Raw genomic sequence first — 12,951 nt, 5'->3', positions numbered from 1 at the left:
GAGGCTGGACAGGTGCTTAGGGCTAGTCTAGATCTTCTGATATTAAGTCACTGCATATAATGTGGTTTTATTTTCCATTGATAAAACTGCATGAAGTTTTCTTTCCTGCATTTTGCTTTCTGACAGCTCTTTTATTACTATTGTGACATAGTTTTTATATCTTTTGTGGATTTTTAATATTTCATGTGTTTATGTTTTCTCTTCCCAACTGTAGGTAATCTCCTAAAGGCCCAGGGTTACTTTCTATATGTTTATATTTCTTAGTAAATTCTTTTGCCTGGATACTCCACACGTTATGTTGCTTTGAATCATACCCTTTGGAAATCTGCATTTAACCTGGCCTGTGAAATCTATACAAAGACGTAAACTCTCAAAGTACTCCCATAGATTTATTTTGTGTTGGAGAGGTCTGGGAATAGGGTGGATTTGAACACATAGGTTTTTACTTAGAGATTCTTTTTTCCCATAGATTGAGGTAACAAGTGAAATGCTCTCTCCATGAATCTTATAATAATATTATTGGGGATAGAAAACATATTGTTGCTAATTATGTAATGACATGCTTAGTGATACAAAAATAAAAGGATTCAAAACATTTCTCTTCCTTAATGAATTAGCTTCTGTAATGTTTACAGAAGTATAGAAGTTTGCCCCATGCTTCTCATTCCAAATAAAATGACTACCTTAAAAATCATATATATAAATAAATATACCTAAATATGGGTATGTCTGAAATAGAACCAATCTCCTATCAGCATGCTTTATGCAGCCTGGGATAGTGGCAGACGGCCAGCATATTATCCTCTAATCCATTGCTAGTCTATCTCCTAAATGTTATAAATATTCATGTATGCCATAGAAAGCTAGGAAGGGCTTTATTCAAACATTTTTTTGAATATTCCTTTATGTTCCCTCCAAATCAAAGAATGTCTGTTTGATTTTTTTGGCATAAGGATCAGGGTGTGAATTCTCTTTTGTTCATACCCATAAATCCTGAAAACAAATAAGCAACAAATTCTCTAATCCTTATTTCATACCTCAAGGGGGAAGATGTAGGAGATTGGTTCTATTTCAGAGAAATGTTTTGAATGAAGATGTACAAAATAAAAACACTTAGAGTTGGCACGGTGGTTTGCTGTGACTGTACAATGCTGCCACCAAGAAAAGGTATCTGTGTTCCTAGCTACCCTGGTGACCTCTGCCCCTGGCAGGGGCTCCCTCTGGGGACCCAGCCCACCAGCCCCACAGAGGCTGCCAGCACTGCTCAGCACCTGGGCCTTGATGATGGATGACTGGGAAGTGGCACTGACATCAACCTGAAAAGGAAGATGTAGCCTTTCCCAAGACCCACAGTAATAACAGTAGCCACTGATGGTAGTGGTGGTGATATGGGGGTAGGGTGGGTTAGTTTATGGGGAGAAAATTTTGGAAACCTGGCAACATGCACCTTGCTTAGAAAACATAATCAAATCATTTTGAAATTTCATTTCATTTTCCAGTAACATCTAATTTATGGAAGGACAATTCTTTTTTTTTTTTTTTTTAGATGGAGTCTCACTCTTCTCATTCAGGCTGGAGTGCAGTGGTGGGATCTGGGCTCACTGCAACCTCTGCCTCCCAGGTTCAAGTGACTCTTCTACCTCAGCCTCCCAAGTAGCTGTGATTACAGGTGCCCATCAACACACCTGGCTAATTTTTGTATTTTTAGAGAGATGGGGTTTCACCATGTTGGCCAGGCTGGTCTTGAACTCCTGACCTCAGGCGATCTGCCCACCTCAGCCTCCCAAAGTGCTGGGATTACAGGCATAAGCCACCACACCCAGTTGGAAGGCCAATTCTAAAACCAAACTTTCTTATGGTAGAATTTCTCAACTGAGGTAAAATGTATCATGTTGCTAGAACAGAGAACTAACAGTACTCTTTTGATATCCTTTCTTCCCTTCTCTTTCATATGAATAAAACCCCTTAACTTTCAGTGGGATACATGAATACTTCCAACAAGGGCTTCATGGTTTAGCCTTCCTTTCATGGGACTAGGTTTCTGGGAAATAAAATATGAGTCAAGTGGTGAGTGTAACTTCTTCCCTATCTTTAAAAGGGATGAAACATGCCTTCACCTTCTCCTTTCCCTTTCCCTGTGGTTGGAATGTGGAGGTTCAGGTCGCCATCTTGAACCAAGTGGATGTAAAACTGGCGAGAGAGAAGCCTGGAACCTCGATTGCATCCTGTAGCAGGGCTACCATACCCGCTTGAACTTTTAAGTGAGAAAGAAATAAGTGATCTTGCTTACGCCATCATTAATTTAGGTTTCCATTAATACAGGTGAACTGCTTGCTACCTTAGCTATTCATTGCTTTTCAGCAAAAGTGGACTCTGAGAGAGTAAGATGGGAAAGATCTCTTTCCTTAGTGCTAGGCATGGAGGAATCCACTGCTCTGGGTATGAAGTGCAGAAATAGGGAGAGGAATGGCGCTCTTCTAGTATCTACTGAATGTGACCTTGACTTTTCCTTGCAGGTTATGGATGGGACACCAAGATCTCAAAACCTAGATGAAACAACTTTCATTTACCCTGACAGACGGCTGGCTTTGCATACCTTGCTGTTCTTATTTGTTCAGTTTAGTTAACTTTAGCCATCAAAACTTCTTTAAAATTTTTTTAAAAATTTTATTTTACATTCCGGGATACATGTGCAGACTGTGCAGGTTTGTTATGTAGGTATACAGGTGTCATTGTGGTTTGCTGCTGCCATCAACCAGTCTAGGTTTTAAGCCCTGCATGTACTAGGTATTTGCCCTAATGCTCTCCCTCCTCTTGCTCCCCAACCCCCAACAGGCCCTGGTGTATGTTGTTCCCCTCCCTGTGTCCATGTTTTCTCATTGTTCAACTCCCACTTATGAGTGAGAACATGCGGTGTTTGGTTTTCTGTTCCTCTGTTAGTTTGCTGAGAATGATGGCCATCAAAACTTCTAAAGCTCAGTCAACTCTTTAGGAAACTCTTACTTCTACATCTCTGTGCATGTGTATATTTTATAGTTAAATAGTTGGCTTAGCCATTCCTCAGTTTGCGTTTCTGCATAAGTAATCCAGAAGTTTCTTTACCCATTTGCCAAGTCTTCCATTTCTGGAAAACAGACTTTCTTTCTGGTAAGTTAGAGGAATTGTTTAATTATCCATACTAATAAGTAAGCAAAGAATGGTGTTTACTTTGATCAAACAATTATTACATTGACACAGGAATAAGATGTTCATACCCTGCCTTTGGTGTGAGGGGTGGGAAGGAAGACTGCTGAGGAAATATTTGCTGTCTAGTGTAAAGTGTCTTTGAGGAGTGTGCACTCATGTGTTATTTCATAAGAAGCTTAAGACACAGTGCCCAGCAATAGCTGCATTTGGCCAGACTGAGCTTTGCAATAAGTGCATTTCCCAGGCTGAGTGCTGCAGATCCTTGCAGGATGACTGCAGGGTGTTTCAGATTCTCCTGGAGTCACATGTGCCAGCTTGATTTCAAGAAACAACTAGAATAACAGCTATCTGATAAGAAGTCTATAGCACTTTATGGCTTACATAATCCAGAGCTAGACGGGCCAGGCATGATTCCCATTTTCTGTTGGGGACACTGACTCACAGAGAAGTTAAGGGACAGCTATAAAGTGATGGAACTGTGTACTGAACCTCATGTCTCCCAGACTCCAGGTCCTTGGTTTTCCCACAGTGCCACATTCACACTGCAGTTCATGACCAGGCAAATGCTCACCCAGAGAGCGATAAAGCACTCCAACACTCCAGCCACCAGGTTGCAGCCAAAGGATTCAGAAGACAATGATCATTCCATTAGCATGCACTATGCAGTTAAAGAAAGGTTTTGGCATGATCTGCTTTATTGCTTCACAGAAGATAAGAAAATAAACTGCAAAGTAACTTAAGCCAGGTAACCCTGCTTTCCCCTGCTCCCCCCCACCCCGTTAGGAGTAAGGACTAGGAGGAGGGTGGCTAGAAAATACTGAATATGTGCCAGTTCCACATCTGTTGTAAAAAAAATTTTCTAGGCCAGGCACAGTGGCTGATGCCTGTAATCCCAGCACTTAGGGAGGCTGAGGCAGGAAGAGCGCTTGAGCCCAGGAGTTTGAGGCTATAGTGAGCTATGATCACAACACTGCACTTTAGCCAGGGTGACAATGAGAGACCCTGTCTCCAACAATAAATAAATATATAAAAGTATTAAAAATAAGATTAAAAAAAATTTTTTTTATTATAAAGATTATCATGTTCCTTCTCTGAACTTGAGCGAACTTTATTGGGATAAGCAATACACATTGAGATTAATCCTCCACAATAAAGGCGTAGAGTTGCCTTTTACCTACAGGCACTAAAGTCAGGCTTGGCAGATAAACCTTTCAAAGGCATCCTGGGGCAGTCTAGCTCCGCAAACCTTATAGCAAAACAACAACATGGAGGTCACTCAGGAACATTTGGGTATTTCAGCAACAGGCTGCCAAGGAAGAAACACACGGCATAAAAGCCAGCTGCTGCTGTGAACTACAACGCAAATACTACTCAGTTTCACAAAAGAGAACTGACAGAATAGAACAGGTAGCCAATTTGAACCAAATATTTCAAAACTCCTTTATGTGTAACTACCTTTTTAACAGGGCAGCATATATGGAAATTATTTCCTTTATTAGAACAAATGAAATTTTATTTTAAAAACACATTGTGGTTAAGGTTATAATACCGCACATACCATTTTTTCAAAGTTTACTAGATTGTCAATGAACGTCTTGTTCCCCTCATGAGTAAATGTCATATCTGTAAAGAAATAAAAGCCACATTCTAATCACTAATGGAAATATGTCATACTAAGAAAGCACAATAGCACCATTAGATTATGCTGGCAGATTTGCATAACACTACAGCTGAAAAAAGCTGATAATAGTTCCTTTAATGCTAGGTGTTTAACTTTCTAAATCACTTCACCTGAGATTAGTAAAATTTTTAAACTAATCTTCTGTTTCACTAACAAGTTTTCCAAATCATGGATCCCTGCTCCTCCAGTCATCTTTCCAACCCTTTCCGAAAAGTCAGGGCTAAGAGGAGATGACAAAGACGGCAGAAGGCTGGGATCGATCATTTTTCCCTAAGTAATCAATCTTATCAAGGTATTGTTCATTTCCCTCCCCCAAATACTCATCACCTGCTTGGCCTGCGCATCTTATTAGGATTACCTTTAATGAGCAAAGGCATGAAGGGGATGAGAGGAGGTTCCAGCTTAGCTACCGTCAGCCTGTAGGCCCTGTGGTTCCTTGAAGGGTCCTTAGGAGAGAAAAAGAGATGATGATAATGACAGGTGACACATACACCACCCTTCGTTACCTCCTATTACACCTGCCTTGTCACCCCACAGTCAGGTACAGCTGACCTTTGAACAACACAGGTTTGAACTGTGTGGGTCACTTATTCATGGCTTTTCTTCTGCCTCTGCCATCCCTGACACTGTAAGACCAACAACCCCTTCTCCTCCTCAGCCTACTCAACAAGAAGAGGACAAGGATGAAGACCTTTATGATGATCCACTTTCCTTTAATGAACAGTCAGTACATTTTCTCTTCCTTATGATTGTCGTATCATTTTTTCTCTAACTTACTTTATTGTAAGAATATAGTACGTAATAATACATATAACATACAAAGTATGTGTTAATTGACTGTATGTTATCAGTAAGGCCTCTAGTCGACAGTAGGCTATTAGTGGTTAAATTTGGGGAAAGTCGTAAGTTATGATTGGGCCGGGCATGCTGGCTCATGCCTATAATCCCAGCACTTTTGGAGGCCAAGGCAGGAGGATCCCTTGAGCCTAGGAGTTCATAACCAGCTTGGGCAAAATAGTGAGACCCTAAGTGAGACCCCAATTTTTTTTTTTTGAGACGGAGTCTCACTCTGTCCCCCAGGCAGGAATGCAGTGGCGTGATCTGGGCTCACTGCAACTTCCACCTCCCAGGTTCACACCATTCTCCTGCCTCAACCTCCCAAGTAGCTGGGACTACAGGTGCCTGCCACCACACCATGGTAATTTTTTTTGTTTTTTTTTGTTTTTAGTAGAGACGGGGTTTCACCGTGTTAGCCAGGATGGTCTCGATCTCCTGACCTCATGATCTGCCCAACTTGGCCTCCCAAAGTGCTAGGATTATAGGCATGAGCCACTGCGCCTGGCCAAGACCTGTATTTTTAAAAAAATAAATAATAATTTGGGAGGCTACTTGGAAGGCTAAGGTGGAGGGATTGCTTGAGCCCAAGAAGTTGAGGCTGCAATGAGCCATGATCGCACCACTGCACTCCAGCCTTGGTGACAGAGTGACACCCAGACTCAACATAATAATAATAATAAAAAGTTATACTCAATATTTCTACTGCATGGGGGTAGAGGAAGTGTCAGTGCCACTAACCTCTGCGTTGTTCAAGGCTCAACTGTATTTCTGAATCAAATATAGCTACAAAAGAAAGGTAGACTTACACAAATTGATTTGTATTTGTGTGTGTGTGTGTGTGTGTGTGTTGAGATGGGGTCTCACTCTGTCACCCAGGCTGGAGTGCAGTGGCCCAATCACTACTCACTGTAGCCCCCACCTCCTGGGTCAAGCGATCTTCCCATCTCTGCTTCCTGAGTAGCTGGGACCACAGGTGCAGGCCACCACATCTGGCTAATTTTTGTATTTTTTATAGAGACGGGGTTTCATCATGTTGGCCAGGCTGGTCTCGAATTCCTGACCTTAAGTGATCCACCCTTCCTGGCCTCCCAAAGTGCTGGGATTACAGGTATGAACCACTGGGCCCGCCTGACTTGTGTTTTAAAATAACTTCATTTATGGCATAAAAAAAAATTTTTTTTTCCCTTTCTTGTTTGAAAAGGAGATTCGCCTACAGGACCCAAGGCAAGAGATTTCCTTTGAAAGCAAAACGAAACCTCTACTGCAAGATCCCCATTTTCCTGAAGGCCCACCTTCTTCCCGGGTGTCTGGCTCACTCACTCTCTGCCCTGCACGGCTGATCCCCGTCCCGATTTGCCCTCTGAAACCTGCCCATCACTCCCAGCAAGCCCAACTCACTCCTTTTCTGTCTAACACCTCCCAGTCAATGGGGAAAAATAATTTTGGCAAGCCAAGGAAAATGCAGCTTCCAACCCATAGCCAACCTGAGCTGGATGGACAGGACCCTATTACGCTGCTTTTCTTAGTTATACAAATTGACCTTATGCGGGACATAAGTCCTCTTTAAGTTAGTTCCTGAGGGTGCCATTCATTAGTCAGACATGCTTGTTTTAGCAGCACTAAAAGGGATCATAAACTTCTTAAAGTCATACAAGGACAGATAAAATTTCCGAAATGAGAACTTCAATTCAGCTAATCAGAAATTGGATTAATGTAGACAGTGAACAGGATAAAGAAGCCACTGTCACTTACCATTAAACTTTCAAACTCCGCATAGAACTTCTTGAACTTGCTTGGCAGTTTCTGTTAATGAAATGAAAATGCCACACGCATATGTCAGATTCAATATCTAGATATGTATCATGGGTTCCCATTTCTAGGGGAAATATATTTCTATTGGCTCTTAATCAAACATCTCTGAGACAGGCCAGACTGTAATCTGTCCTGTCATTTGAGAATAATCTTCCAGAATATAGAGAACTTGCCTTTTAAACGTCTTTAACCTAATTGAACCAAAAGTAACTGTGAATGCTTTGGAGTTACTGCTTTTATAATGTTTTCTGAACTGGATGATTTATAAAGAGGACTGCATTCCCCAGACTATAAGAGGTCTGAATATGCCTCCCCCCACACTTTTTAAAACTCTCTGATTCCCACAATCAGGAATTTAGATTACAGAATATTAGCAATAAAAGAGCTTATGAAACTATCTCTTGCAATCCTCCTCCTCCCTTACAAGGTAAACAACATGAGAATACGAATTTTTATTCGTTTTGTTTACTGACATTTTTCTCAGGGCCTAAAAAAGTACTGGGTACATAGTACTCCCTAAATATTCATTTGAATAGATTAAGCCTGTGTTTTACAGATGGAAAAAATTAAGTCTCACAGTTTCAATGACTAGCCCAGAGTCACACAGCTGCTTCTCATTAGAGCCTGTAATTCACATCCCCTGCCTCCTTTTCTGCTGTCTCGTCTCTCACATGTGCCATGCTTTTCTACACGAGCATTTATTTCTCCCACATGCCTTCCTATAGTACAAAATTGGACAGTTCTATCAATTTACTGATTTCTCATGTTTTTATTTTGGCAAATGATTCAACACCACTTACTGCACCCATATATCTACACCAATAGATGAATACTGAATCATCTTGCAATTTATTGGTTCCTACTTTACTTAGTTCTTGAATTTTCAGTAAAGCCGAACCTTTCACTTCTCTCTTCCGACAAGGCCAAGCCAAGATAGGGCTATGTGATATGTTTCCTGTCCCAGGACTAGGAACTCATCAACCAACCCCTGGGCCTCAGAGACTCCTGGGTCATCTGGGAGGAGGCTTTGAACAGCAAAGCCTACCTTCAACAGTTGATTCACCAGTTGGGCCTCTGCAATCCACAGAACGGCTCTTCTTGGCTCTTTCTCTTTCCTATCTCAAGTTTGTCATATTTCCATTTAAACATCTGTAAAACTCTGAGTTTTGTTTCTAAAAACTAGTCTCCTGTATATCCTCCAAACTCATTTTTCTGGCATTTCAAGTTATGGTTCAGGAAAACCTGATGTCCTCACTTAGAGGGGACTATTCAGATGGCTGAAAGCTGGGATGGACATCAGAGGATGCCAGGATCTTACCCCACACAGAGTATCTAGATCTCCAAGTTATGCAAAAACATGGACTTACTGAATATAGTCCATTTAAAAAATTAAGAGTGGATTATGTTTTTGGCTAGACCTCTGTCATCTGTTCTCTTTCTTTACTTAGCTTTCTTTTAGGTCAAAGACAGTAGGGCACAGGGTAATAAAAAAAAATGTTTCTTTCATTTTCAATACTATTATGTATCCACCCCCCATGCTTCTAGAGCAGAGTTTTCAGTAGGGCCACGCTGCCAATCCAGGAGGCATTTGGTAATGTGTGCAGGCACTTTTTTTTGTTGTCACAGCCGGGGTGGTGCGTGGTAAGAGGTGCTTCCGGCATCTGGTGGGGAGAGGCCAGGGATGCTGCTAATTGTCCTACAACACAGAAGACGTCTCCACGACCAAAAGCTATCCTGCTCCAGATGTCACCAGCGCCGAGGCTGAGAGACGGTGTGTGCTCCAGGTAATTCTCATTTGCTTCCTCTCAGCTTGGTCTTCCTGCTCAGTTTTGAACCCTTCCCTTTATTGTGTGCTCTGGCTTTCTTTTCTATTTTGCTCCTTGGCTGTTCCACACGTATCCCCTAGTTCTGTGAGGCCAGGCGCCATTTCTCACACTGCTCGTGTGGTCACTGTGGTACTCAATGGAGTTGCATGGGAGGCTTTTGGGAGGTTTTCTCAGCAAGTGCAGGTATATAAACTAGAATCAAAGGTGCTTAGGAATGAAATCTCCCCTACAGAATTATATAATTATACTTCACCTTAAAAAATAAAGGCTAATAAATGATGAAAGGATAATTTCCTCTTCGCAGCAACATTCAGTGCTGAAAACAGAAGCTCATAGACTCACAGAACTCCTATCCCTAGTGAAGCCGAAGGACTGGCCAGTTAGCTATCTCCTTTTGCTGCTTGCACCCTCTTCAGCAGCCTCCTATTTTTTTCTTTAGACTGGGAAAGGGGGTTCAGAGAGTGTTTCTCGCATGCTCTGTTCCTACTGTCTGGCTGCTGATCTGCGGTACCTACACCTGGCCTCCTTGGACCCTTCGAGGCTTTACGGTTTTTGAAAATGTCCCCAACCAACTCATTTGGACTCTGTGGCAGGGGGATTAGAGGCTGGAAGCTGACTGGGGAAGGCACACTCTTTGCAGGAGGACCCTAGGTCTCCAGCGATCCCAAGAACCTTGGGCTATAAAATGAGGGAGCGGCAGTATGGCTTTGTGCTTAGATCTCTTGGCAGCACGAGCTCCGTCCTTTTACTAGCTGGAAGATGATATAGCTGCGTGGCACGCAGGCCTCACCAATTCCCTCATTCCTATATTCAGGGGATGAGCTGCTGTGTGCTGCATCTGCCTGGAATTTTAAGAGAAACCCAAGACAGAAGGACTTGTGAGGACCTGCTCTACAAACAATGGAAACATTTAGGAGGGACGGGAAAAGAAAATCGTTGCAAGAGGGACATGGGGAAGAAAATAATTTCAGAAAAGCATTCAGAGATGCAAACAGCTGCCTTCAAGCACCATTGCAAGTTGGGTCTCTAATATATACTCCTTGCCCTCTTTCTGTGTCCCACTTACACACACTTTTTTATTTTTAGCATGAGTCTATTTCTGTATGTATGTTCTATTAGAGATTAGTATTTCTTCAACTATATGCCACGTGTAAGAGGTCAAGCACATTTTGAGTACGAAGCTAATAATAAATGAAGATGTTTTCTAGCTTGAATACCCAACTCTCGACAAACCACTCATTATATTTGCTACAGAAAGTCACAACACACCTGCCTCACTTTTGCCCCAAACTGGGTATTAGCCAATTGTTGCTCCTCTCCGCGGAGAGGAGTCTGCCAGGTGGTGAGGAGACACTTAGTACTCAACTGCTGCAAACAGTTGGCTTCCTGGCTCTTCCTTCCAGAAGCAAAATGAGTACTTGGATAAAAAAGGATCTTCTGTCCTCTTTCAATTAAAGATAAGATTTATGGCAAAAGCAACAAGCAGACATTTCAGAGAACAATAGAATCTATGAGCAAAACTTATGAAGTCATTCCAAGCAATGTGGGTCCTTCATGTTATACTTAGGAACTGGACTTATTTTTATTTACATTGTGTGTATCAAGAAGCAGACATCTCCTCGTCTCCCCCACTCTCCATACACAAAAGGACAATATCTTTTAAAAATTCTCCCTCTGAGGCAACTGGAAAAAGGAGACAGGTCACCTCCCTCCAAGTATCCCACCTTTCCCATTGTTATACTAGTGTGAGTGATATTTCTATTAAAAAGCTCACTGGTGAGCCTGTGTTTTTATTCCTAAGGCAAAAGTCACAGCTGGATCCCAGCTGAAGCTTACCTCCCACGTTAGTGCCAAGCGGCTCACAGCAACGTTACTTAGTCCCATGACGATGGCAAAAAAGGAATTCAGATTTTTATACTCCTTACAGCTGAAACACAAGAGATGTGTGTTTGAGTAAAATGTTACTTCTGAGTGAGATAAAAAAAAATTAGAGTTCTAGTTTTCTGATAGTCATTAATATTTGTCAGGACTCATTTACGAGAACAGGCAATGATAGATTTAATGCACTGTAAAAGTTCCACTTGGGTGACCACGTTCTGCTGTTTGATTTCTCACTGTGGTTTTAGAAAGCTGGAAGACGTTGGCCATTGAGGTTTGGGATTTGAGAAGGAATTTAAAGACACCTACCCTAGGGGTTGTTATTATAATCCCAAACTTGCTAAAAGCCTTGTTGGACCTAGAGGGAAATATCTTATGGGGAAAGAAAAAAGGTGAGATGTTCTTGGAGATTTCTAGACCTTCAGCCTGAAGGTGGATACCCTCCTCTGGCAGCTTGAGAGGGCACTAAGGGAGTCTCACGGCTGCAGCCACTATGGCTTCTACCTGCCATGCAAATGCTTCTAGTTTGTTGAAAAATATCAACTTACAAGGTGTGATCTCTATAGGCTGGGTGCTTAATCTCAAGGAATTTTAAAGCTGAGAAGTAACCTAAACAACTGACCAAAAAATAACCTTTTCTGTGTTTTACTGACATCAATGAAGCTGATCATTTTGAATCTGTACTTATGCCATTAGCTTTTATGAAGATATGTTTGGGAATGAGACATGTGGAAAAAAACCAGAAATTCTTATTAGAATGATGATGTTTAACACAGGTACTTGGTTTAATTTTTTAGAAAAAGGAATCCCAAACTTCTTCATACCAGGTCCCTGAAAAGGGAAAGAATTCATTTTGCAATAAGCATCAATCCTTCACCCTGAATCAATATGGTTACTGAAACTGACTATATCATAATGAAATCCTGTTTGGATTAACATTTTTGAAAAAGATTAAAGTGTTGCATTTGCTACCCATTGCAAAGGTAGCAAAGAGTAATTCTTAAATTGTGTGGAGAGGGAGAACATATTTCAGACAAGCTAGTGTATATGCTCCCACTGGTGTGCTGGGACAATGGGTCTGAGTTCAGGGGCTGAAGGTTATTTAGAAGACACCTGGGTTAAAGGCAGGTGTACAATGGCATCTTTGTGTTTGCCTTTGTCTCATTATGTGATCTTGAAAGAATAAATGCAGGGCTGTAGACCTGCCTTTCTAGTCACTGCCTTGTTATCAGCTAACTTTATCACCCTATGTAAGTCATGAAATGTCTCTATGTCTCAGTCTCCGCCAATGTAAACAGAGGAATAATAACATCTGCTTCCGCCAACTTCACACAGCTCTGGGTAGGCAAAGAGCTTCAACCAAATATGTTGAAGTTCTCTAAAAATATCAAGTAAAACAGATGCTACTGTCACGAGGTTTCAACCTCATTCTTGTAGATCTTGGATTTAAAAAGTCTGCAGTCTTCTTCAGCTGGGCTGTGTAAACAGCTTCTCCTATAGGACAGCAAACTCAGCACAGGGCTTAATAATGGTTAAATAACATAAACTAATGTATACTGAAGGCCAAGTCCACCTACTCGTTCACATAAACAGAAGGGAGAGGGATAAGAAAAGCAAAAACTTAAAAAAAAAAAATAGTCCTGGGTGTTCTGAAAGGCTCACCCATGTTGTCTCTGTAAAATAACAGGATCAGGCCCCAAAAGCTTTTCTGGCTTCCCACGTTTGTGTGCA

At 41.6% G+C, this 12,951-nt stretch overlaps 1 protein-coding gene across 7 annotated transcripts in view; it reads right to left on the bottom strand.

Moving 5' to 3' along the window:
* Positions 1-12,951, bottom strand: part of RAPGEF4 (Rap guanine nucleotide exchange factor 4) — a 310,152-nt gene that overhangs the window by 11,183 nt on the left and 286,018 nt on the right. For all 7 annotated transcript variants that reach the window (XM_007965372.3, XM_007965373.3, XM_007965374.3 and 4 more), the window contains 4 exons: positions 11,179-11,269; positions 7,457-7,507; positions 5,226-5,313; positions 4,745-4,809 (listed from right to left, as the gene is read on the bottom strand). In XM_007965372.3, the coding sequence (XP_007963563.1) occupies positions 4,745-4,809; positions 5,226-5,313; positions 7,457-7,507; positions 11,179-11,269 (295 nt within the window). The remainder of the gene's footprint in view (positions 1-4,744; positions 4,810-5,225; positions 5,314-7,456; positions 7,508-11,178; positions 11,270-12,951) is intronic.

This window comes from Chlorocebus sabaeus, chromosome 10 (assembly GCF_047675955.1).
Source record: "Chlorocebus sabaeus isolate Y175 chromosome 10, mChlSab1.0.hap1, whole genome shotgun sequence".
In the NCBI taxonomy this organism is placed as follows: domain Eukaryota; kingdom Metazoa; phylum Chordata; class Mammalia; order Primates; family Cercopithecidae; genus Chlorocebus; species Chlorocebus sabaeus.
Note: the sequence above shows the minus strand (reverse complement) of the source record. Positions and strands in the feature narration are given on the sequence as shown.